Genomic DNA, 27,358 nt, shown 5'->3' with positions numbered 1-27,358 from the left:
ACAATAAAATTGTTAATACTGCCAAGGTTGAGAAATCCTGACTAGATGAATTTTACAGAGAGAATGTTGATAAACCCTTTGGGGAGACTGAGCCCTCGTTTAATGTGCAGTTCAGGGAGCTTAGAGAAAACCAACAAAGGAGATCAACAAGCAGATAGTAAAGTGAAAACCAAGAGTTCCTGAAAGCAAGAGAGGAAACTTTCACAGGAGCTCCCAGTATAGTTTCCCTCAAAAGACCAAAGCTGAATGGGGGACCTAATTCTTTAATGGGATAGAAAGTAGTTGCTGTGTATTCAAGCTAGATTTTTTTTTAAAGAAAGTTATTTAAGACACGTTCTCCACTCCTTATACTTTCCACTGTGTTGTGGTTATCTAATGCTTCATAACAATGCTGCCCCACAGCTTGCTGTCTTAGAACAAAATCAATCATTTATGTTATTGATGAATGAACAATTTTGGCAGGGCTTGGTGTGAATACCGCTGAGGCAACTTGACTGAGTCTGGAGAATTTACTTCCAAAAGGGCTCATTTACCTGGCTGTTTCCATTGCTACGTGCTTGCCTCTGGGAGTGCAGTTGGGATCTCAGTTCCTGTCTGCAGGGGCCTTTCCACAGCACTACTTGGGCTTTCTCACAACATGGTGGATAGGTTTCAAGAGCAAGTATTTCAAGAAAAATGAAAGCTGTCAGGTTTTTAAGGTCTGGGCCCAAAACTGGCCCCGTGTCATTTCTCCCATGTTCTAATGGTCAAGCAGTTTTAGCTTGCCCAGCTTTAGGAGTCATAGGCCCCGCTGCTTGATGGGTAGAATGTCAAAGAATTTATGAATTTGTGACTATTGTAATCTACCATATAGTATGATCTCAAAAGGAGGGAAAGGTTGGAGGAGCACATTTTTCTTCAGTGTTCACTTTTTTTCCTGAGGAAGTAGACTTAACTGCTTGTTGAATATTGTAGAAGGAACTAGGTAGGTACAGTTGGCTCAGCCCTTTTTCCTGGGGAAGGTCTCTCCAAAAGGTAGCATGCATTCTAGCCTGCTGTCTTAGCATTTAGTAAGTTCAGTGAAATAGGCTCGGCTCTTGTGGAGAAAGCCTGTGGTTTTCTTTTTTGCTAAAAATTGTAATATAGATTAACAATTTACTATTATAACCATTTTAAGGTGTATAATTCAGAGGTATTAGGTACATTCACAGTGTTGTACAACCATCATAATCCTCCAGAAATTTTTCATCACCCCCAAAGAATACCATAGCCATTAAACAATCACTCACCATTCCTCCCTTCCCCCATCCCCTGGCAATCACTGCTCTGCTTTCTGACTCCGGATCTACATATTTTGGATATTTCATATAAGTGGAATTATGTAGTATGTGACCTTTTGTGTCTGGTTTCTCTCAGCATGTTTTAAAGGTTCGTCTATGTTGTAGTATGTATCAGTACTTCATTCCCTTTTATGGCTGAATAATACTCCATTGTGTGGATGTATACCACATTTTATTCATCTCTTGATGGACACTTCCGTTATTTGGATATTGTGAATAATACTGCTATAACATCGGTGTATAAGTACCTGATTTGACCTGGCCAAGGATTGGGGAGGGGTGGAATGAAACCCTGGCAGGGGTTAAGAAGGAAGACCTATTAGATAGAGCCCAAAGACTTAAGATTCACATACTTAGAAGGGGTTCATAAGCTACTCCACCGTCATAAAAACAGATGTGGGAGTTTTTGTCCTATGGTCACACTCCCTCAGACTCCAGGGAATGACAAGAGCTAACATTTGTTGAACAGGTCATGTGTCAAGTTTTGGTCTCAGCACTTTGCATGTATTATATCAGTTCTTACAACCTTATGCGGCAGGGAGTGTCCCCGTTTTATAGGAGAGGAAAATGTTTAACTGGAACTTCTCCAGTGGTGGGGAGTAGGAGGCAAGATGGAGAGTCCTGCCAGAGGGGGTGGTGACTGGTATTTGCAGGATTGAGATCTTTCATTGGTATCTATTTTGAGCCACTACAAACAGTTCTGGCCTGGCCCTTCTTCCTGGGTCATAGAGGCTGGGCAGGGGTGTGGTCAGGGCCGGACGGGGAGCAGCATTCCACTGCCTTTGACCCAGGGATATATGACCCTTGGCTGCTGAGGGGTTCTCAGGACTTGGAGAACAGTTTGTGCTTATTCTGTCCCCCTCGGCCGCCAGAGGGCAGTACTGGCTCACTTTGTCCTCCCTGTGGCTGTTTTTTTGGGAACATGACCAAGGTACCCAACCTCGCCAGACTCAAGGCCATTGTTTTTTTAAAACAAGTATTTTCTAATGCCCCCTCGCCATCTTGAAGTGGAACTATTTGCTAATAAAGCTTACCCAAGCAAATAATAAATATGATGCCTAACTAAAGGACAAAAAAAGGAAAGTAACTTGTCATAAATGAATGGGTTTCGATATGTAATGCTTGGAGGTGGCTACACTAGACACACAATGGAGCAGTTGGGTGCTTGCGCCTGTCGATGGATCACTGAATGAGCAATACAAATGCAGGTGGATGTAGGTGTGTTGTATTCATGACAGAAATACACCGTGGTTTTTCTGAAGTGATAAACAACTTTTGGTAAAGTTAAAAATAAAATGGAATACAGTTGTCCATTTAGAAAGAGAATGTTGCAGTCTTGGAAATTTCAGTGGATATTAAAACTGCAAAAAAATTTTTATATATAAAATAGATTCTGTGCGCGCTCCTATAATTATAAACAAGTTTTTTCATTTGGTCCTACATGAATGTCCAGTGGGACATTTGAAAACCAATTCTTTTTTGTGAAGGACCACCTTCACTGAGAACGCTGGCCTGTGCCAGAGAAGATGAGATGCCTGATCTTTTCACCCCTGAGTGTAAGTGACCAGAGAGCCAGGGCTTTGTGTTCCAGGTCCTCAAATCCCCCAGAGTGCCCCTCACAGTACCCAGGATGGACTCACTGACAGTGGACTGATTGAGTCCTTTCTCTGGCTGGGGGTGACTCTGATCCAGCTGGAGCATGTTGCCTGGACCCTAAATATGAGGGCTGATGTAAACTGAAGCCAGGCAGGAGGTGCCCCAGATAGTCTGGCCTCCACAATTTCTTAGGCAAGGTCTGTCCACCCAGAAGGGCCCTTTAATCCCCACGGGCACCCCACACAGGTATTCTATTTGTAGTGCCCAGGACAAAAACTGCACGTCCTTGTGAAAGAAAACAGGTGATTGGTTCCAAAACTTTCTGGCCAGAGCCAACCAGTGGCCCTGCAGAGTGGCTGGGTCCTGCGGTCCAGGTTAGCATAGATGGATAAAGAGCCGTCTTCCTGGAGCCCCGTGGGGGAAGGGCTCAAACCCAGCCCTTGCTGGCCAGAGTGGAGCTTCCCTAGCTGGTGCCCAGTAAGCTGCCTGCCAGCAACGCACCAGCACCTCCAAGCTCCAAGCCTCACAGGCCAGCGACCACTGGCACATCGCTGCCCATCGGAAGGTTTCGTTTCACGTCTTGGCCATAGCAGCTCTGGCGTCCTTCCTTGCACGCCAAGTGTGCATCACTGATGGCTTTTACAGCAGGAGGGCAGGTGCGCTGATCTCCCAGCTTTACGGCCTGGTTTCAAAGAGGTCTCTAAAATAGGGACGGGCAGACTGGGTCAGCAAGTCCCACACTTCATTCACTCAAGTTCCATCTTTGCAGTTTTCTATATTCGTGAACTACATATGCTTTTTATTTACTTAATCTTGAAATGACCGAAGGACAGAGGATTAGGTGTGTGGTATGAAATGACTTGCTGCTGAGCGGTCTATTTTGGACACATTTATGCTCCAAAGACCAATTTCCAAGGATAGCCAGGTTTCATTTATTTGTCTGAAGGCAGCATGATCAAGAGTATTCTAAGTAAGGTAATGATTTCAGCATCGATTATATAATGTCCTTTGATCATTTGATTGGGTGTGCCAGAGCGTGATGACAAGAATATCACAAAATTCCTAAAAATACACCTGAACAAGCATATCACGCATTGTGGTTTGATCACCTTAACTAGAATTTAGGATACAGTATTAGCAAGGCTGCTGGAACATGGTTTGGGATAGAATAGAAATGTATGCCTAATTCTATTCTGGACCACTGATACGGAATGACTTACATTTCATTTTAAAACTTTCAAAATTGTAGCAATTACCTCTGAAAGATCTTTGTCCACATTGATTTGGATGAAATTTTCTGGAGCTGATGGGGGCTCCAGAATATCGAACTGGGATTGCAATAACTCAGGGGGCATAAAATGTCCTTTTCTTTGGAGTAAGCGTCCAGAGATGACCTCAAATGACCCACTCAGATGGACCACAAGGAGCTTCACCTCAGCCAGCTTTTCTTCCTTCCCCGGCTCAGCACGCTTCCGAGGTGTGCCATCTTTTCCTCGTATTAAGATGTCTCTGTACACTTTTTTCAGAGCTGAACAGGCTAGAACCACATGCTGTCCTGTGGCTACATCTCTGTTAAAAAAAAACAAAACAAAAGGGCAGGGGAAGAGGAGGTGCTAAAGAATAAAGACATTTAAAATACTTGATGTCAATTCTAGGTTGTAGTCCAGGCCTACTTTCCTGCCAGTGGAAGGTGTTACAAAATGGCAGTCAAGTATCAAGCAGTCCTAGCTTTGAGGTAAAGATCTACTAGTGAACTGATTCATCTTGGGCGAGGTATGCACCTCCCTGAGCATCAGTTCCCCCCTGTTAAAGGGGGCTACTCACAAGATCTGCCCATAGAACTGTGGTAAGGAAAAGTTACAAGATGCTTGCTAAGAGTTGACTCGGCTCCTGTGGATACAGGATGTGGCTCACGTGCAGCATGCTATCATTTTTTGTGCACTTTGTATGTACTGTTCTAAGTGCCACCCGTGCTTCATCTCATTAATTCCTCACAATAATCTGTGACCAGGAACTATGTTTATCTTCGTTTTTCAGATGAAGAAACAGGCTTACGGAAGCCAAGTGGCTAACCAAGACGAGCTGTCTAGGGTTATCTCCAGGACCAGACTAAATGACACTTCTGTAGCTGGTTAAAATCATTGTTGATTATTTGATAGAAACACATTCCATTTCTGGAATCCTTTATCATCAGTCAGTTGCGATTTCAAGGGTGTATTTTTTCTCTATATTTTCTGATGGGTCTGTTCTACTCACTGGCTTATGCCAAGGCCTGATGCTCTTACCTTAATAAAATGTCATGCAAATTGCAGAGCCATGGAATCCTGTCCTGAAATTAAAGCAGACACAAAATGACTTTTCCAGGTATTGTTTGTACAGAAGCATAGTTAATCATGTTTGTCTATGCTGAGGTCCAGAGAGATCTTGGTGGTGTTGAGAAGTAGGCCATACACTTAGGGGGCAAGTCACTCGGCAGTTAAGCAACAGAAACATTTTCCTGGTTCAGACACCAGGGGCTCTTTTCACAATAATAAAAGTTGCCCAGTATGTATCTCCCCCATCTTAATCTCCCTGTTGTATATATGTTTTCCCTCGCTCTAATGTGTTTACAAATCTTTTATTGTATTGCATGATTCTGTAGGTGCCTCTGATCTGAAATGCAGGGAGGTATTTACAGAAACCCTTATGTCAGCTATCCTCGGTCCTTTTCTTCGTATCTTCCAACATCAAAATTCCCCTCAAGATTAAAAGCATTGTGAGAAATTTTTATTTTTCCAAAGAGAAGACAGAAGTTTACATAGGACACCCACCCTACAGTGTTTCACACAAAAAAATCTTCCTGAGACTGTTCTTTCCTCCTTCCTAGGGTAAATACTGATTGACCATAATGCATTAAATAAAAGAAACACTTTATTATGAAAATTTTAAATATACAAAAGCAGACAAAATAGTACAAAACAAACTCCTGTATACTCATAACAGCTTCAACAATTTTCAACTCAATCTTGTTTTATGTCCCAACCATTTCTCCACGTGTGCCCCACCCTTTATTTTTGTGTTCTGGACACATGATACATTTTAAAATGTTATTGCTTTTACATATTTGATTACTACCATTTTATTGAGGATTTTTGCATTTATATAATTGAGACTTGTATTTTTTTTCCTTGTATAGTCTGTATTAAATTTTGGTATCAGGTTATACTAGCCTTATAAAATGAGTAGAGTAGCTTTCCCTCTTTTTCTATTTTTCTGTATTGTATGCCATATGTTATTGTTATGGAGTAAATGTTTCTCCCAGAATTCCTGTGTTGAAGCCCTAATGCCCAAATGTGATGGTATTTGGAGGTAATTAGGTTTAGATGAGATCAGGAGGGTGGGATTAGTGCCCTTGTAAAAAGACCAGGAAGCTAGTGCACACTCTCTCCTGCCAATCCCCACGTGAGGATACAGTAAGAAGGCAGCGGCCTTTTGCAAGCCAGAAAGAGGGCCCTCATCAAGAACCTGACCATGTTAACATCCTGATCTTGGACTTCCAGACTCCAGAACTGTGAGAAATAAGTATCTATTGCTTAAGCCAACCATCTGGGCCTGGGTCCTCTTTTGAGGGGTATTTCTTGATTATAGATTCAGTTTCTTTAATAAGCATCATTGTATTCAGGTCTTCTATACTTGATTCAGTTTTGGTAACTGCAACACTGTGGATAGCAGGAAGAGACTACACATATAGGCAGATCTTTGGACCCTTCTGATTCTCGAGCCAAATGCAGCATCTGCAAGGTCATGTTTTCATTTGTGGGGGGAAGAGACTATGTTGTTCCCTGAGCATCCTCTCTGCCATCAGATCACTGTCATCCAAACCCATTTTCCCACAGTAAGTTATATTTTCTACGTAATAGTCCATTTTTATCTAACTCTTCAAATTTACTGACATAAGATTGTTCATGACACTCTTTTCCATTCCTAATTGTGCTTTCTTCCCCTCTTTATCAGTCTTCCCAGAGATTTGTCTATTTTTATTTTGCAGTTTTTACTCCTCACCCACATAGGTTTATATTCCATTAAGTTCAGCATTTATATTTGTTACATTCTTTTAGTTTTTTTTTCCCTACTTGAACATTTAGCTCATTACTTTCCATTCTTATTTTTCCAGAAATGCATTCAGAAGCTGTAAGTTTCCTCCTAAGTAATGTTTCAGCTGCATCCCATAAGTTTTGGTTGGTAACATTTTTGTTGTACATTTCTAAATATTTTATAATTTCCATTATGATTTTTAACTTACACATTTATATATTAATTTTAATGTTCAATTTACTTATTTTGATAGTTTCCAGCCATGTTAGTGATTTGTGAGAATTTTTATTATTGATTTTTATTATAATTCTTTTTCATTATGGTAAAGAATGTGATTGCATGATATTCTTTGGAATTTGTGGCAAATTGTGCCTGTGGCACTAGTATCAAGTGATCTAGCACATGGTCAATTTTTATAAATGTTCTATATGTATTTGAAAAGAATGTTTATTCTTTTTTATTAATGCTTATGTCAAACTTGATATATTTGTTTTCTAAATCTTCTATATCTTTAATAATTTCTTTTGTCTGTTCGATGTATCTTTTTTCAAGAGAGATGTTTTCAATTTTCCCCCGAGACTGAGAATTTGACAGTTTTCCCTTCTGTCTTTATATATGTCAGAAAAATGTCTTTATTTTGCTCTTAAATAAGAGTTTAGTTGATGAAGAATTCTTGGTTCTCTATTAATTTTTGGTTCACAGTTGTCCCTCAACAGTTTGAATACTTATTTCACTCTCTCTGAGCCTATGTTGTTGAAAAGGTGCTCTTGGTATATTGGGCAATCCTTTAGAATATGTATTTTTCTCTTTAGTAGCTTCTGGTAGGAAAAAACCTCTTTGATGATTTGCGTTTTTACTATTTATCTTGTTCAAGACTCATTTTGCATATTCAGTCTGAGAACCCATGCCCTGGAAAATTGTGAACTACTACTCTCTCTTTGAATATTGCCTTCCCCCCACTTATTCTGTTCCTGGATTCCCTTTAGCTGTATGTGAAACTCATTTTATCATACCAGGCTCTTAATTTTTCTTGAATGTTTTCTAGTTCTCTAGCACTCTTCTGTACTCTAGGTAACATCCTCCCATCTGCCTTCTAATTCGCTAGTTCTCTCTTCAGTTGTGTCTAGTTTATTGTTTAATCCACCCATTGGTTATGTTCATTTCTAGTATTTTTATTTCATTCTTTTAAAAGTTTTCCTGTTCTTGTCTTCTATTTGATTCTATTATGTCTATTTCTTGGAGTGAAACATCTTCCATTTGTGCTTTTGCTGATTCTTCCTCACAGTGGTTCATTTACTTGTATGGTTTGTAATTTCTGATTGTAAGCTCATCTTTCAGATTTTCTTTCCCAGTGGGAGTGCTGAGTTTTGGAAACATTTCCATAATAGTCTCAGCAATTCCAGACCAGCTTTATATTTTCAGTTTGGTATCTTCCATATAATGTGAATTGGGTGTAATGAGGTCTTTGGTTCTCAAAAATGACTTTTTCCCACCTGTGGTCCAGGAGAGGTAGCCAGATTCTTTGCTGCTTCTTGAATCCAGCAAGTGGAAATATTTGTAATCTTCACTCAACAACAGTTTTCACGACTTATGCAAGACACTCAGGTTCAGCTCCATGCTTCGTACAATCTTACAGCTTCATTCATCTCCCTCTGCACAAATGTCTCTATTTGTGCTTTAAAAGAGGAGATCAGTCTCTGTGTTATTTTATGGCTTAGGAATAACAAATATGTTATTAGAAATAACAAATATGTTATTTCATTTAACTGAGTATTGACTGTATTCTTTACACTTTCTACATGCCTAAAATATTTCATAATAATGAAACAAATTAAAAATAACAGAAAACATGTTTGGGTAATGAGCTTTCTATCCTGTGTACAAGGATATGAACTCTTATTTTGAATCCATGCTTCTTAAAAAAATTATTTTAATAGTACCTCAATATATGCTTTAGTCAAGAAAAAGGCACATTGGTTCATTTAGTCATAATAAAATTCCTCAGAAGCTCCACCATGAAAACTATAATTAATAAATGGAAATATAAAACTATTTAAATAAAAATAGATGCTTTCAGACATTTGCCAAATCAGAACATATGTTGACCAGTCTAATCACTGTGCATCTGTAAGGTCTGGGTTCATTGGTCTCAAAAACAATGTGAGAAAGTTGGAGATAAAAGAGAAGCACTTTGACCTTTATCCCTGAAGTTTCCAAGTATTGAGTCATAATTAAAGGATTGGGTTTCTTCCTTGAGAATCACATGGGGCCACACGGAGAAGGGTTTTTCCAAAGCAGCTCCAGAGACTATCTAGATTCCTGTGTGGAAGGCAGAATTCTCATACCTGGTTGGCATCAGGCCAGGCCACAGCATTACTCGCCTCAGATACCCTTTAAGGCTTAGGCCCTTACAATGGATATGCTTATTGAACGCCTCACATCTCCTTCCTACTCTCACCCTCATCCTCACTTTTACCCTTTCTCTCTCCATTTAACCAACCCTGATTCACTTCTTATGCTTATTTGTTCTATGGATTATCAGGTACTTGAACCTACTATTAGGAAAAGTGGGGTCTTTGAGGTTAGAGAGACTCCCTTCACTGTGTGGCTTTGCTCAAGTGAGGTAACTTCTCTGTGCCTCCCTTTGTTCATATGTAAAATGGGGGAACATAAGTAATTCATTGAGCTTCTTTGACATTTAAATAAGAGATGGAGTAGACTTGGTTTTAAATATTACTTTTGGCTGATTTAATAGTTGAGATATTTATTTCCAACTTTGAATTTTTAAAAGAGCTTTAATTCATGAATTTGTCATGCAATGGGATTTAATTCCACAAACAATGAATACTTAATATGTGCAAAGCAACATGTCGAGCGTTGGGGATGTAAAAATGAACGGTGTAGTCCTTGTTCTCAAAGGGGCCACAGTCTGGTAGAAAAGACAGATAGGTAGATGACCAATTAAATTATCCACAGGGCAGGGATGGGAGCTAAAAGAAATAGACTAAGAAGGGCTATGATAGCACAGTAAGGGGGGAGATCAATTTTGATCAGGCCCTAGGAAGGCTAAATCTTGAAGGACAAAGAAAATTTCAATTGAAGCAGCACCTGCACAGCAGAGAGAAGGGCATAGTCCAAGACTGAGAGTATCAAGACGGTGTCCCAAGATTCCTGAGCACATGGATGAGGCACATGCTTAGCACTGGTAAACAGGAGCTGTGGACATTGATAATGTGAAGAAGGTCAGGAGACACTGTCAGGATGAGATGGTCGAGACCCTGAGTGATCTGCTACACCGTGTGCACTTTACTGTAAGGGTGTTAGGGAAGACTTGGACACGAGCTCCACATTTTATGTTCATAATGTTTGTGAGAAAGAGAGAGATAGAGGTCTCCCCTTTACAGAAATAGGAATTGGGGCAAGAAAGAGGAGACATTAGGGCAAATTCACTCAACTTTGTGAATAGTTACTATGGACAATAATAAATTATGAAAGTCACACACACAAAAAGAGTCGTAGTGGAAAGACAGGAAACATAACCCAAATGGGCATCTCTGCTGCTGGATCTGATGTTCAAGGTCATCTCATTTCGGACACTCCTTTCATGCAAGGGTGAGGGGGGTGTGGAACGGTGTGCCCACCACCACCAGCCCAGTCTTGGAAGTAGTGGGCACAATGTCAGGACATCATGAGGACGGAGGAGGATTCCTGGGCCTATGGTTTCAATGATCTGATGGAAACATCTACAGAAATAAAATATCCTCTGAAAGGGGATAATGTTTAAAGGAAGAAGGGGAGGTGGAACGCAGAGGACCAGATGGAGGCAGAGTATGGCCAGCACTGTTAGGGGAGGCAGAGGGGAAGGGAAAAGTGGGAGGGGAGAAGGAAAGAGGGACTGTTTTACTTGGTGCAAAAATGTACTTAAGACCACAGAGGAAGGAATGCATGTAAAAAGAATATGTACCCCCAAAAAGATAGGAGGAAAACCTCCAAAATTCAATCAATAGGTATTTTTGGCAGATGAAACCAAGAGTGATTGATGTATTCTGTGAAAGAATTTGTCAGCACTTTCCAAATTTCCTATACAGGACAAGTATTACCTTTATAATCAGGAAAAACATTGCTCAAAAAACACCTCCTTTAAATAGACTTTGAAGTCTGCTCAAGTGTCACTGCGGGCTGCCAGGACAGCTTGGACCTGGCACATAGTGGGGCCTCTTGGAATAGCAGCTTGGAAATTCATCATGATGCTAATAACATATCTTTCTAGACCAGTGCTGTCAAATAGAGCTTTTTTGTGACGGAAATGTCCTATGTCTGCACTGTCTGGATTGGTAGCCACCAGCCACATGTAGCTCTTGAACACCTGTAATGTGGCACTACACCCAGGAACTAGAGTTTACATTTTACTTAATTTTAATTAATGTACATTTAAATAGCCTTAAGGAGCCCTTGGCTTCTTCAAGTCAGGTTCTTTCTCTTCACACCTCAGTCCTCTGAGCACAAAACCCTCCCCAAACCTTCCTAAGACTCTTCCCCAGGCAGAACCCCTGCCTCTGCCTAGGACTCTGTACTTGATCCTCATCACAGTAGCAAAGAGGGTGGGGCTGGTTGCCAGGGTGATCAGTGTTAGCCCAGCTATGACCCACACCTTCACTCTTAGAATGGCTTGGCTCATGTCAAGACTATAAACCATCTGCTGTTCTACCTTTTTCTCTCCCTGTTCTGCATCTCTCTAAAGTCTGGCTAATTTGCACAGTTTCTCCTGAATATACTGAGGAACTCGTTATGTTTCTCCCGGTAACTAATAACCTTGTCTTCTGTACAATAAATTACTCTTCTGAATCCTACTCCCCCTCTCCCCATCCATCCTGCCCACTTAACACGCCTCACTTGTGAATAACAGGAAGGATGTTTAAATGCCATTTTCAAGGATGTTTAAATGCCATTTGGGTTGCTGTACTTTGTTCTTTAACTTAACTCTTACTTGCAACTCACCAAGGAGAAAAATAACACGGGCACAGCACATTTTACATACTCCATAGAAATGTCATATACACATGTCTATACAGATATGATACTAACAACAATAATAAATAAGTGACATTTACTGAATGCATTGGGTACTTCTCTGTGCATATTTTTTTTTGTATTATCTCATTTAATCTTCCCAAGAACCCAATGAAATGGTACTATCCCTACTTCAGGGGAGGAAAATTAGGCACAGACAGACTAACCCATTTGTCAAAGGTCACACAAGCTTAGTGGTAGAGCCAGGTTATCTACATTATGTCTATTATCTCTAGTATAATATCAGTATTATGTTTAAATTATTACTCTGTATTTCTTTTATAATTCACTCCTCCTATCTTCTAAAGTCAAATGTTACAAACTTAACTTTGATGGTTTAAGGCTTGAATCACTGCAAACTCAAGCTGTACTCTCTGAAACAAAGAGAAGGACACACCCTTAGAATGTTCTAGAATTGGACCCACTAATGGTTTACTGATTCAAGTCCTTCAGGGCAGGACACAGGGAAGAGAGATAGTTGGGACACAACTGGGCGTGAGCCAAGTTCATAGTAAGTGAAAGCAACAGTGCTGGTCGTTGGTCAGTTCCATTTCTTCCTGCCCTTTGGACACACTTGACATGTGGGCCTTTGATCCCAGCTCAAAGTTGCCCTGTGGACCAAGACCTCAGCCCTGCCCTCATAGTGTCTCCTGGGCTACAGCTAGTTAAGCCAAGGAATCCACAGTTTGTAACTCTGGCTTCAGAGAGACCCTCTAGGAAAGGGCCTCATGGTGTTGCATGCAGGAATTAAGTGCTAATCATTCATTCCTTCTCTCATTCATGCATTCACTCACAACTATGCCACAAGTATTCTCACATTTACTGTGTCAGGCTCTGAGATACACAGGGGTTAATAGAAATGGCCAAAGTCCCTGCCCTTTTGGCAGTAAAATCTAGTTGCAGAGATAAATATTAATCAAATTCTCACACCATCAAATGCCAAGTTGCAACTGAGACAGGGGCAATAAGGGATGAGAGTTTATTATAGGAGGTTTTACTTAAGTAGGTCAAGGAGGACTTCCTTAAAGAAGAAGCACAGGAGCTGAGATGTGCAGGATGAGCAGGGTTAACTCAGTGATAAGAGGAAGGAAGCACCTTCCAGGCAGTAGGACTAGCAGATGCAAAGTCCCTGGCGAGGAACATAGAAGTAGAAGGGACTGAAAAAGGCCACTATGGCTCCAGGGGAGATAGGGTGGGGGTGCCTGGCACCTAAAGAGTAGAGTGGGGTAGGGTCAGTCTGTCCTGACCACGGACATTTAGGAGTTTAGTTGTTTGGTCTTTACCCTGAGATCAGTGGGAAACTTCCAAAGGGCCAGATTTGAATTTGCAAAGATCACTGTGGATGGGGGTGGATGCCACAGTCTGGTGATGGTGGTAGGCTGATAGAACCTGGGGAGAGAAGATGAACTTCTCCACGTATGAGGCTCTCTCAGGGATTATATTCTGCAGATAAAAATTCTTCAACAAAGTGTTCTGGCAGCTCCTGCCCAAGCTGGGGCAGAGGGTGGGTGCAGCATCACTCCTGATGCTGAGTTGAGAGAGAAGTTCAGGGCCAAAGTTAACATACATGGAGATCTCACTGTGCGTCTGGCTTGTGGAACGCTGTCCATGTTATGTCACGACTCAGGAACGGAACTACACCAAGTGCTGCAGAGATCCCAACCTGTGTCGCCCAGCTGGAATATTTGTGTTGGAAATAGCTAACATTACCTGATCATTCAGTGGAATCCCGTTTCTCATCTTCATTCGATTTTCCTCCGGGTGATAGTCATCTGCGTCATAGAATTTCCATCCTAGCTGTAAGAACAAAGTGAAGGAAAGGCACATGTGGCAGGTAGGGCTGCCCGCTCCTGCCACCTTCTTCGCCACCCGCAGCCTCAGGGCAATCCTCCAGCTGCAGGAGGAAGGATGCCTGGAATGCCACTTCACATCCCCGCCCACCCGGCTGCTGCAGCCCCTTTTTCATTCATCACTACAAGTAATCACCAAGGAGAAAGACAAAATGGTTCCACTGGGTTTCACAAGCCCTGTGGAGGTGTCTGTGGTGAGTTTTACAAACCACTACAGGCCAGAAGAGAGGGAGGGGAAAGGAAGGGAAGCAGTGCCATGGAACTCCTACCCGGAAGGCATTAGAACACGTTACCTCGCCTGCCAGCAGGGCGCCCACCGTCGATCTGTGGAGAAGACACAGATGTTCAAACGACTGCCCTTTCTTGGCCTGCGCGGCGCCTCCCTCCATCCAAGGATGGCTGCCCGCGGTATTAAAACACCAATAAACTTAGCATATTGAAGCAGTGAGAGTGATGCTCTTGACCCTTGAGTCTAGAGCATAACTTTTCTTCAGGAATTTAAATAATTATCCACTTACCAATTATTTTTTCCCCATAAAGCAAGATATAAGAGCTCGTTAAAGTCCTGAACTTCTTTCTGAAATTTTTTCATCCCTGTCCTATAGATGTTTATTTTTTGAGAAAAATACTGAATAAAGTGATCAAACAAACCTTGAAATCATTGTCGACTCCTCTCTCCCCCTCTCATACCCCTACATCCAGTCCATCAACACATCTTTTTGTTGGCTCTGCCTTCAAGATACCTCCAGCATATGACCACTTCTCTTTACCTACATTGTTTTTCTGATCTCCCCTCCCACTCAGCCATTCCCTCTACCTATGATGCCCTTTCTCCAGCTATCCATGTGGCTGATTCCCTCACTTCTTGTAGGTCTTACTCGAATACCACTTCCTTAGAGCAGCTTTCTTCACCATCCTGCCTGGCATTTTGTTCCACTTACCTTCCTTTTATTTTCCCCTAGAGCACCGACCGCCACCTGGCACATTATATTACATGTACTTATTCACTTACTATCTGTCTGTCATACTAGAATATAAACTCTTTGAGGACAGGAATTTCATCTGTTCTGGTCATTATATCAGTGACATAGTGTAAGGATTGAGCTCAATAAATATTTACCGAATACATGAATATCATAACCATAATTATAACCATATAAATCATCTGGTTCAGATCCTCTCCCTCCGTTCCATGGCAGAGAGGGGTACTGCCCAAGCTCACACAACCAGCAGCAGTAGAACCAAGACCTAGGGCTGCAGGTACATCTCACCAGAGAAGCAGTCATACATTCTCCAACTTGTCAACTCATACAACAGTTAGGGAGTTTCAAACTCCATGTCTTATTTTCATTGCAGTTAAGATTTCCCAAAATTATTTTAACGTCTCACGATTAGAGGCTAAAAAAGGCCACAATTGTGTTGGAAAGCTAAATCTACCTACCTGCAACAAGAAAGAGCCTAATAATATACACCTGAGCACATGGGCAGTTTCTGATTCAGAATACTACAGGCCTTTGAAGATTATCGTATTTTAGTTTAGTTCCGTCTTTTACTGTCTCTGGTGGAAAGCTGCAGTAGCTCTTTCCTGATAAAGGGCACAGTTAGATTTTGGTCTAATCAGGAAGCCAAAGGCTAGCGCCCTCAGCCCCCAAGTTGGCCAGACGGGGTGGGCAGAGGTTTTGCGGTAGCCAGTGTTCCCCTTTCCTCCCAAGCCTGCAGGGGCCTCCCTCCGTTTTAACAGCTGTAGCTGATAAACACTGATCAAAGAAAGGGGAAAACAATAAACCAGGAAGCTTAAATTCACGTTCCGAAATCTAATCAGAAAAGGCCAGGGCCTCGCGATGAGGGAGCTGCTGCTCTGCCCAGCCTGACAAAGGTCGGTAGGAGCCGAGGACCAGGTTTGTCCCCGCGCTTCGAGCCCTGCACCCCAAACAAGAGCACTTGTGACCGCCCCAGCCGCTCCTGGTGCCAGTAGAACCTTTGCGCCCCAGCAGGCACCCCTTTCAAGGGGCTTTCGCTAGAGCCTCTCCGGGTATAGAGACCCCGGGTCTCGGACGTGGTCACGGGCTAGGTGCCCCTGGCGAGCAGGTTGGAGGGTGGGGAGAGGGAGCAGGTGCCCCGGGCTTCAGTTTCCTCATTTGCAAAGAGGAGAGGGATCTCCCCAGGGCCTTCCCGTCGCCGCGGGCCCGGAACGGAGACCGGTCTGGCCTCCACCGCCCCGCGCCGCCTCCCCGACACACCCCGCGCCCCCGGCCCCGGGACCTACTTCCCCGAGCCGCTCACGCCCATGACCAGCACCGCGCCGGGCGCCGCCATGGACCCCAGTCCCGCTCCTTCCCGCCGTCTCCCGGGGCCCGTCTGCCACGCCTTCCGGGCCGCGGAGGGCGGTGTAACACGCGGGCGGGACGAGTCGTCCCCGCCGCCGCAACTTGTCCCCCTTCGCCGCCCTGCACCCGCCGCGTCCCCCGCCCGCCTCCCGGAGCCCCTCCACCTGCTGTGCTCCCTCGTCCCTGTCGGCTGCAGGTCTTACTCTCCTGTGCCTCCTCCACAAATGGGAGTAGCTCTTATTTATTTAAAATATTACTATAAAAAGAATAAGCAGAAAATAAATTCACACTGCCCCACACCATGTGGCAATAAGCGTACATTCCCAAAATGATCCCCGTCCCGCGTAGATGGTTATGAATATTTTATGAAATTGGGATGTGCTGTACATAGTGGTTTGCAACCTGGCAATTTGTCACAGTAATATGAGGCGGACATCTTTTGGACCATGGTGGCACACGTCATGGCTGTATGGCTCTGCTATACAATCCGGCTCCTGTTCTCGGGTAAATTACTGAAGGGGAAGGAGAACCTCTCTGAAGGGCCCATTTGCTTTAAAACAATACATTAATTATATGTCATTTAAAATATTTGATTTAAAGCATTTCCAACGACCTTCTGCCCAACCTTTGTTACCTTGGTTTGTTACTTGGTGTCCTCTGAAACAATAAAGCTGACATAAAGCATTTATTTAATGAATAGTACAATTACCCCTGCGCTGACTCTGCTTTTCGGTACTTAGCCAGAGTGGGTGACACTTCAGGGTTCCTGGATAGGGTTGTGCAGATGGAGAAATTAAGACCTGGAGAGAGAAGGTGACTTGTCTGAGGTCTTATAGTTCAGTTGTGGCCAATGACCATGTTTTGAATATCTACTAGCAGCAGGACTCCAAGGATGAATCTTACCCTCCAGGTGCCCCAGGCAGGTACGGGGATAGATGTGTAAGCAAATGCTGTAACTTGTGCTCTGCTTTACCAGCTCAGGGAAAAAAAAAGAAAAGTTCTTATTTCTTTCAGTGTCCAAATCAGAATGATTAGCAGAAAGTCTGGCTTTTCTCTCCACATTTCCCTGCCAAGATTTGTCCAAGGGCCTCAACTTTGCTCTACTAGTGGGAGCGGGGGCGGGGCAGGAAACAGGACACTCAAGTTGGGTCATTGCAAAGGGTTTAACAGGGGAATATTTACAGAGATGGGGACAGTGTCAGTATAAGCAACAAGGGGCAGTGTCTTAGTCCCAGTAACTGAGAGGAGGTGTGAAGGGGCAACGGGAGGGAGACTTTCTGGTGTGTGTGTGTATAAACTTTATGGGTGGAGATGTCTTAGAGAGAGAGACAGACACCCCTTGTTGGCCCAACAAGGAGGGAATCAGGAGAGGAGATGAGCTCCCCTTGCCTTCTCTTGCCCTCTGATCTCCTGCTAGTGACCAAACCCCACTGAGCAAACCCAACTGGAAGGCAGAGGCCTAAGCAGTCTGTCCAGTTGGCCCAAGCATGCCCATCTCCTGGACACAAAGCAGGGAAGAGAAGGGTAGAGAATGTATGTGAGAGGGCAAAGGAATTACATCCAATACTTTTGCTCTCAGTTGTCAGTAAATGAATCCTCCTGTGCGACCAGGAAAGCAGAACTCAGAGGAGGCCCTAAGAACTGAATTTCGCTTTTTTTTGACTTCCAGAGAGTGCCACCTGTGGTTCTGGTTGTCTCAGCTGTGATTCATGGGCAACCCTGAGGCTGAACATTGGGCTGGTATTAATTAGGTCCTGTTTGTCTACTGTGTTTCCTTGAAAATCAGACCTAGCCAGACCATCAGCTCTAATACGTTTTGTGGAGCAAAAATTAATATAAGACCCGGTCTTATATTACATTATATTACGTAAGACCTGGTCTTATATTACAGTAAAATAAGACTGGTTCTTATATTAATTTTTGCTCCAAAAGATGCATTAGAGCTGATGGTCTGGCTAGGTCTTATTTTCGGGGAAACACGGTAGGTAGTACAGGAGCTGCTATACTAGCTGAGGCACATGGTGCCTTGGAAACCCGAAGAGATCCTCGGTGAGGTGCTGCTTCCTGTGTGTGTTGTTATAGTGCATGGCTCTGGGACAGGGAGGACAGCATGAGGGCGAGCAGCTTTGGGTCATCTGGAGACAGCTCTCCATGCAAGAAAGCTGCTGTTCACCTGGCCAATAATGAGAAAGGGTGTCTGAGAGGAAGCACTTAAGAGGAAACTGGAAAATATTTCATTTCCAGCATGCTCCTGGTTTTCCATCTGTAATCATCTCAAATTTTCTCACCTTTTCTCTAGTCTCAGATTACCCTCCACCCACAGCCTTCTTCACTCTCCACAGATAACTTACTTCAATTCCCCATTGGCAGAGACAAAAGCAACCTCAGCTTCCTTCCACCATTCTTTTAAGATGGAGATGCTGCTAAAAGTTTTGGGTCTTAGGACTCTTTTTCACTCTTCAATTATTGAGGACTCCAAAGAGCTTTTGTATTTAGGGATGATATGTATTGATATTTACTGTATTAAAAATTACAACTGAGAAACTTAAAAATATTAATTTCTTTAGAAATAAAAATACATCCATTACATATAAATATAAATAACACATATTAGGAAAAATATCTATATTTTCCAAAACAAAAATAATGAGAAGAGTAGCATTATTTTACATTTTTGCACACCTCTTTCACGCCTGGCTTAATAGAAGACTGGAGGATTCTTATACCTACTTTTGCATTCAATCAATATGTTTTGTTTGAAGTATATGAAAGAAATGTGGTCTCACATGGACGTATTTTGAATAAGGGGTAGGGTGGGGCTGTTTAAAAGCCTTTTAAGAGAATTGTCTATATTCTTTGATATATCAAAACTTGATAAGTGGTAGTTTCTTAAAGTCTAGTTGCAGTGTGGAATCTGGAACCTAGGCAGGACATGTAGCCTAGGAAACTGACAACCCCTTCCAGGATATAGCTGAGGTGCCTCACTGGTTACACAAGTGACAAGTGACTATCCAGCACCTGCAGCTGGAGAAGAACAAGAACCAGTTTCATCCAGCAAGGCTAATCCCCTTGACTGGGACCTGACTTTTAGCTAATTATGTCATTATAATCTCATTCACGTTGTGGTTACCACAATGGGATGTTCCCCAAACCTGCCCTTTGGAAGGTGTAATACCCATGGTCTGGACTTCCTCAGTGAGACTCAATCCCTGAGTTCGCCTGCACGTTCCTCTCAAGCGTGTACTTTTGTTTTAATAAACTTCCTGTGCATTCCTGCATGTCTTGCTTGTGCAAAGACGAGAACCTGGTTACCACTGCTCTGGCTTGAGTCCTCTCTTGGACATCCTGTGAGCCTCTGGAGACAAAACTATAGCAACGATCTCTTTTCACTCTTACATTAAAATCCCTTTATCTATCTTGCATGGACCTTTTAACGTGCAATGACTTTGTAACATCGTGCCCTGATCATTTGGAAAATATTGGTTCACTGCTGCAAATCATCCAGATGCTGACACACTTCATTATACAATATGTTTTTAAAATTACCTTTGTAACATCACCTTCAATTGCATGAGAAAAGTCTTTAAGTCTTGGGAAGCTGTCAAGCTTCCAAGGGACCCTGGGGTTTTGTGAACCTCACTTTGAGAACTGCTATTTTGAGTTAACTGCTGACTGAGGCTGTTAGTTTCTGCTCTAATTATCTTTTCTAACTGAGGCAGAGGTAAAGGTAAAGAACATGGTGGTATGTAATTTCCCCCCCCAACAATTTACTTTGTTAAAGGTCTGTTTTCTTGACTTTACTCTTATCTCCTTAACTGTGGAAGCCATGTATCCTTAGCATCTGGTGCTATGCCTGGCTTTTAGTAGCTGTTCAAAATACACGTGCTGAATGAACTACAGGGAGGGAAGAAAGGAGGAATGAAGAAAGGAGGGGGGGGAATGAGACAGGAGGGAGCCAAAGTGGGGGGAGTGAAGGGGAGAGCTACTTCTGTTTCCTTGCCGGCGGGGACTAGCATGGATTTTAAGTAAAGCCTGACCCCTAGTGGAATTGTTTTGTTGGATGAGCTGGATTGAGAAAGTTGCAAGCAGACAGCAGTATTTATTGTTCACCTTGACCCCTCAAGTCCATCTGTCAGCTTTTTTTTCTCTGCCCCTGTAGGAGATTCTGATCATATCCAGCAGTGTTCCCATTCCTCATGGAATCAACATGGTAAAGGGCCTGATTCCTGGCTTTGCAAGTCCATAAAATTGACTTCTATCAGTGTATCAGGGTTGATTAGGCCAGAAGACGTGATTCTGAAGCAAACTCATAATAGATAACAAAAAGGAAGGTGTTTTGTTATCTATAAATTTCTGTTACAAAGTGTTAGTTTCTTTTTTATTGAGATATATTGATATAACATTGTGTAAGTTTAAGGTGTACAACTGTTGTTGGTGTGATACATTTATATATTGCAATATAATTATCACCATAGTATTTGCTACCACATCTATCACATCATGTAATTATCATTTTTGTTTATGTGGTGAGAACAAATAAGATCTAGTTTCCTAGCCACTGTGAAGTTTATAATACAGTATTATTGTCTACAATCACTGTACATTAGATCTCCAGGATTTATTTATCTGCTAGTTGCAAGTTTGTACCTTTAACATCTCCCAATCCCCTCCTGTTAGTTTCTTTTAATATGAGACTATTGTATAGATCATGCATTCATGATTTACAATATAATTAATCCCATTCAGTTTCTGAAAACCTGAGAAAACCAATGATTAATCAGAAGATTGCTAGGTAGGCATGAATTAAGAGAGAAAAAGTATTGAATGGGCAGGGCAGGTATTTATTACAAGCCGGGAATAGTCTAAAGAGCTGTAGTCAGTTACTCTGTATTGTTCACTATTTCCTGTCTCAGGAATCTCTGAGACTTATGAGACTTGTGTATAGCACCTCTTTTGGGTAATGTCTATGCACATCCTTTCTCCATTTTCTGTTGGTTGTTTTCTTCCTCTTGTTGTATTGTAAAAGCCTCTTTGTATATTTGTTGTAATATATCTTTTTCAACTTGTATTTTATTACTTTATAGTATTTTCTTTTTGCCCTGGAGAAGTTTAAGATTTTTATCTAATATAATTCCTGAAAAATTTTTTTCGAGTACAACTAGATGTGATGGCACTTTTTATATAATACACTGAAATATTTTGATATTTATTTCTGTCATGTCAACTAGGAATCATTTTACCAGCAGAAAAAACGTTTTATGAGTGTTAGAAAAAATACATAATTAAAATATTTAGTAATTTTTTTTATCAGTTTATTGTTTTAATCATTTACTGGTGATGCTACTTTACAGACAATATTAGTGTGTATCAACAAGTGTTAGAGAATGTATGGGAGAAAAACATAGTCTTGAGAAAATTTTACCCATAAACTTACTTTAATTCTATGGATTGGTAAAATATGAATTGCCAATGTATGATTTCAGTTGGTCCATCTCATGGAAAAAATGAGTGTCCCTTGCGAATATAGTTTGCAAACCCCTATGTCATATTTTTTCAACTTTTTCCTTTTTGTAGGTCCTCTAATGGGTATTTAAGAAACACGTACACCAAATTTTTTCAGTTAGTTAAAAAAATATATTTGCTATAATTTTTTAAATAATAAAAGTAAAGCTGGATCTTTAAACATTGATGATAAAAATTATAATGGTTTCATATTGGTGAAAAGGGTGATATTGTTTGACCTTTCATGAGGCATCTACATAAAAAGCTTGAAAAAACTTAAGTTACAGGTTAACACCTTGTTGGTTTATTTCCGGAGAGTTGACTTCTATGAATTTAGAGAACACAAGTTCCCCATGATAAGTCCTTAAGATGAGAGTAAGTGCAGGGGGCTCTCTCAGATTGTATTGGATTGTACAGAAATGGACAGCTCAGGTGTGAATGCCTTCAGATGCTAACCCAAACAGCATAGCTCACATATGTTGCCATGGAGAAGGATTCCTACTCCAATCTGGCTTAATTCAGCCTTGCGAAGTCATTCTTCATGTTCTGTTACAAGTATTTGCATGTGGTGTAAAACTATGCCCAACAACATGCCATTGATTTTATTCTTGAACTAATGAAGAACCATCAACTGTTGGGAAAGAGCCAAACTCCACAATCAGCTGTTTTGCACATGGTCCAATATTCTTATGATATCCTGATACCCTTTTTACTCTACATTAGAACTTAAGAAATTTTGGCCCTATAGGAATAGACAAAACAATCCACTTTAGAACCATTAAGCAGGCCAATTGAGGTAATATAAACCAATCTTGGGGCGCTGGTTAGCTCAGTTGGTTAGAGCACGATGCTCGTAATACCAGGGTTGCCGGTTAGATCCCCACATGGGCCAGTGTGAGCTGCGCCCTCCACAACTAGGTTGAAACAACTTACTTGACTTGGAGCTGATGGGTCCTGGAAAAACATACTTAAAAAATAAATAAAAAGTTAAAAACAACAACATCCTTACTTTCCATTATTAGTATGATAAAGTAATCCTTTTATTTGAAAAGTATTATTCCTGAGATAATTCATAAGCAGTATGGTAAAACAAAACAAAAATATTTTTCTGGTGGCAGTTTAAGTGGAATTACTCCTTCATAATGCTCTGAAAGAAAAACAAAACCAAATTCTCTAAATTATGCATCTTTGTAAAAAGAATGGTAGTTTCTCTGTTCTCTTGCATTATATTTCAAATTTTGATGGAGCTACGATTAATGCATCAAGTGCTTTCTCAACTTTGGGCACGCCACTTAAATTTGGGGGGCTTAGTTTCTTCTAAATAATGGGAGAATACTGTTCTATCAGAGGGGAAGGGAGGAAAAGGTGCCAGGATGAGAATTTTTAAGTGTCTTTTTCAACATCTTGCTACTTGGCTTAAGATACCGGGATTGGATGCTTGCCTAGCTGGCCCAAAATGTACTTTCCTCTTCTTTGTCCATTATTAGTACCATGGTCTGGAGCAATGAAAATGCTGGCTCTCATATTTTATACAGTGATGTCAGGTTAGTAATTTACTGGGATCTTGGGATGGTTTTCCAGAAACTCATAGAGAGCAGCAAATCTTTGTCATTTTTGTTAGGTCTAAAAAAAAAAAAAAAAGGAAAAAAAAATCACACAAAGTGGAATATGTTGGTTGTAAAAAATTCAAGCGGCATGGGCTTGTGTAGAGCATAAAATGAAAGTCTTCCTCTTCTCCTTTCCCAGAGATATTCAAAGTTAAAAGTCTTAGGTGTTTCCCTTTGGGCCTGTTTTTTAGCACATATTTAGGGCTGATACCTGGCTGTTGTCCAAATATGGGCTGTACCAGTCACTAAAATATTGAAGTGCTTCTGTAAGCATTGGAAAATAGTCTCTGTCTGAGGTTTCCCCCCTTACCCCCCCACCCCACCCCGCGCTGATTGCAGGGCACTAAATTAGAGTTCTTTGTGAACTTAAGTCAAAGCACACCTGGAAGGGTGGCTGGGAGCCCACAGTATCCACAGGCAGTTAGAGAATAGACTGAGAGACAGAGGAACCCCGGGGCTCTGGGGGCAGGAACCACTGACTGAGTCAGGCAGGGCCCAGCGAAAATGGGTCCCACACTTCTCAGTCTTGTCCCTTTGCTCAAGATTGAATTTCTTTGATACCAAGGACACGGTGTCTGATTGCCTAGGCCAGGCCAGGTGCCCTTTCTTTGGCTCTGGTTAGACATGGTACCCTGATAAACCATCCCCCAGACTGTAGCCAATAAGGAAAGAGGCTGGTCTCAAAAGGAGATGAGGTGCTATTATCATAAAGTAGAATGGATTCTGAGCAAATCAGCCGAACAACTCTAGTATATGACTTAATTTTCATAATTATTAATTAAAAAATTATACCTAAACTTTTAAAAAAGAGATTTGACATGGCTTACAATAAGGAACATATTTAAACAATAAGGTGAGTGAAAACAGAAAAACCCGTATCATTAAAATGAAGAATAAAACATACTGGCAAAAGGGTTAACATATTTGCCATGACTGGGTCTCCCTTTCTTGAAGTTCCTGGTAGAAGGAAGGAGGCGACAGAGTCTTTGCTATTAGAAAGGATGCGTTATAGCAATTATTAAAATAAAGTTCTAGGAAAAGTTAACACTGACACGGTAATGAATTACGGTGGACTATTTAACAGCAGTTTATTGTACGGGGCAGAGATTAAACAGTTATCTCTAGGAATGATTGTGATGAAAGCAGAAGCTATTACCAAAAGCAATCCTGTGGAGAAGTACATGGGGATTTTATTTATTCACTTAATAAATGTTTGTTGCGTACGTGCTACACTCTCAGGGAGGTGATAATCTAGCATCCAAATATGGTGGCCCCCGGCCACATGTAGCTATTTAAGTACTTAAATTTGTCTCATCCAAATTGAGATGTGCTGTTTAAGTGTAAAATGCATAACAGATTTTGAAGACTTAATACAAAAAACATGCAAAATATTCCATGAATAATCTTCATGTTGGTTACATGTTACAATGGTGTTTTGAATATACTGAGTTAAATAAAAGATATTAACATTAATTTCACCTGTGGCTACTTAAGATCTTTAATTACACATGTGCCTCACATTCTATTTCTATTAGAGAGTGCCAGTGCAGAGGAAGAGGCAATCATTATTTTAAAAAAGCACCCATATTAATAATTAGGCATTAGAGTAAAAGAGAGCAAACTAATAATGTTTGGGGATTCAAAGCTTAAGATCTCCTTGAAAATGTGATACCTGAAGGAGGAGTAGGAGACAGTCTGAAGGAGGGAGGGATTAGGCCTGGGTGTCCTGGGATGCTGATGGTTTTGACCAGGGCGGTGGCAGGGCAGGTGGAGAGAAGTGAATGGATTTAAGACTCATTTAGGTGGTATCTGGATAGAACTTGGTGATTGCTTGGATGTGGAGACAGTAAGGGAAAGAGAAGTTAAGAACGACTTCCAGATTCAAGTTAATTTTTTTTACTATCACAAAATTTGCCTCTGAAGGTGCAAATCCATTAATTAAAAAAAAATAAAAAATGACTCCCTGTTTTCTGGTTTAAGAAACCAGGTGGGTGAAGGTGCTATTTACTGAGATGGAAGAGTGGAGGAGAAAGGTGATCATGGGGAAATCAAGAGCTCCATTTTGGGCAGAGCCTGTGGAGTCCCCAACAGTCAGACAGAAGAAGAGTCATTATCAAAGGAGACGGAGGGGGGTGTAGCAAAAGAGGTAGGAGAAAAAGAAAAAGCTTCAAGGGAGCCATCGTTCTTCTGATGCTACTGAGAGCAACAGTGGATTGAAGTGTGTCCAGTGGATTTGGTAACCCATTTAAATTATTCTTTGAGCAAAAGGGTAAAAATTTTACTTTCTCTTTGGAAAAAAATGTAATAGAAATACACCCGGTACTAAGGGAACATCGAAGAAAAAAAAAAGTTTTGTATTTTAAAATTGCTGATAGTATTGCTAGAAAGGACCTCTAGTCCCTCTGGTGGCAGGGCTGGGATATGGCTGGTTCAGTGTTTAGGGGAGCCAAGTGTTAGTAGGGGGATGTAGGGTTATGTTCTTAACAGTGAGGTTTTCCAAAGTGAAATTTAGCCAGTACATTCTTTTTTTGGAGAAGAATTATCTGAGCAAGCTAAATTTTTACAAGGACAAGTTCATGTGCAGAAAATACAGTAGAAGTAGGAAGGTATAGTTTCACTAAAATGTACTCTCAAAAATAGAGGAGATTTGAAAGTCACAGAATTATTTGGGATGGAAAATCATTAGTCTTGGCTCTGGAAATGCGTCCTAAGTCATGGCTAGTGAGGATTCTAAACACCAACTAAAATGGCCAATGTTTAGTGGAATAATTTTAATTTTTAAACGCATTGCTTTATTATGAGTGATATGTGTTCCACGTTCAGAACTTTTGTGAGCAAAGAGGCGATAGGCATATCAAATTGCAATTTCTCTTACAATTTGAGATTGATTTCTGGATCTGTTTGAGAAAATTTATCTGTTGCTTCACTAATTGTACCCGATCTCAATTCTAGGTCACAAAAGAAACTTAAGTTTGAGAACTGACTCACTGACACTATGAAATAATCTTTGGAACCTCTCCAAATACTACCAAGTCCAGGGCCTTAAGATTAAAATGGAGCATCTCACCAATATTTCATTCTATGGTTTTAATTCACATTAAGTTTATTATCAAGGACATATAATGTAAGTTTTGTTGGGTTTTTGTTTGTTTCAGTTCACAGATTCCACTGTGGAGACTTTTTGTACACTTATGTGTAAAAGTTGGTGATTTAGATGTGTTCCAGTGTAAGAGAGTTAATATCATTTCCCATCCTGAAATTTGATAAAAAGACAACTCTTTATCAAAATATCCAAGTTTAAACAAATGCTAAGTTCCCTAATAAAGCAGGTTTAAGAGACACTGATATAACATTAACTGGATTTAAGAATTAGAAGTTTTCTTGAAGAGCCATCTTTTCATTACACCTGAAATGCTTCCAGTCTCAACATTTTCTGACCTGAGTCTTACCTCAAGACTTGATTATGATATTGCTTTTTGTTTCTTTATGACAGCTTTCTTGAAATATAATTCTCATACCATACAATTAAAAGTTTCCAATTCAATGATTTTTAGTATATTCAGAGTTGTGCAACCACCACCAAAATCAAGTTTAGAACATTTTTATCACAAAATGAAGTCTTTTACCCGTTAGCAGTCCTCCCTATCTCTCCCCAGGAATCCCCATCCATTCCAAAATTTTCATGTAAATGGATTAATATAAATGGCTTCAATATGTGTTCTTCTGTGATTGATTTCTTTTACTTAGCATAATATTTCAAGGTTCATCCATGTTATAGCATGTGTCAACACTTCATTAATTTTTATTGCCAAATAGTATTCCATTGTGTGAATATACCATATTTTATTTATCAGTTAACATGTATTTGGATTGTTTCCACTTTTGGGCTATTTTGAATATTGCTTCTATGAATATTTGTGTACAAGTTTTTGTGTGGATATATGCCTTCATTTTTGTTGGGTATACACCCAGGAGTGGAATTGCTGAATCATACGGGAACTCTAAGTATAATC

At 41.0% G+C, this 27,358-nt stretch overlaps 1 protein-coding gene across 2 annotated transcripts; it reads right to left on the bottom strand.

The window, feature by feature from the left end:
• Window positions 1-3,834: 3,834 nt before the first annotated feature.
• IDNK (IDNK gluconokinase) lies at window positions 3,835-16,334 on the bottom strand. Of its 2 annotated transcripts, none has more exons than XM_019750151.2 (5): window positions 16,176-16,334; window positions 14,203-14,233; window positions 13,770-13,856; window positions 5,201-5,244; window positions 3,835-4,484 (listed from the first exon to the last, which is right to left on the bottom strand). In XM_019750151.2, the coding sequence occupies exons 1-5, from the start codon at window positions 16,223-16,225 to the stop codon at window positions 4,139-4,141; spliced, it is 558 nt and encodes a 185-aa protein (XP_019605710.2). In that variant the 5' UTR covers window positions 16,226-16,334; the 3' UTR covers window positions 3,835-4,138. The 2 variants fall into 2 exon arrangements, with proteins under 2 accessions (XP_019605710.2, XP_019605711.2); XM_019750152.2 differs by having other exon boundaries at window positions 13,770-13,852; window positions 16,176-16,271.
• Window positions 16,335-27,358: the final 11,024 nt, after the last annotated feature.

Source organism: Rhinolophus sinicus, linkage group LG04 (genome assembly GCF_036562045.2).
Source record: "Rhinolophus sinicus isolate RSC01 linkage group LG04, ASM3656204v1, whole genome shotgun sequence".
Classification (NCBI taxonomy): domain Eukaryota; kingdom Metazoa; phylum Chordata; class Mammalia; order Chiroptera; family Rhinolophidae; genus Rhinolophus; species Rhinolophus sinicus.
The sequence above is the reverse complement of the archived record's forward strand: the minus strand, read 5'-3'. Positions and strand labels throughout refer to the sequence as shown.

Coding starts and splice junctions, on each gene's coding strand:
- IDNK (XM_019750151.2), bottom strand. CDS start 16,225: ATGGCGGCGCCCGGCGCGGTGCTGGTCATGGGCGTGAGCGGCTCGGGG. Junction 14,234..16,175: donor GGCGTGAGCGGCTCGGGGAA/GTAGGTCCCGGG, acceptor TCTTCTCCACAG/ATCGACGGTGGGCGCCCTGC. Junction 4,485..5,200: donor TTGCATGACATTTTATTAAG/GTAAGAGCATCA, acceptor TTTTTTTAACAG/AGATGTAGCCACAGGACAGC.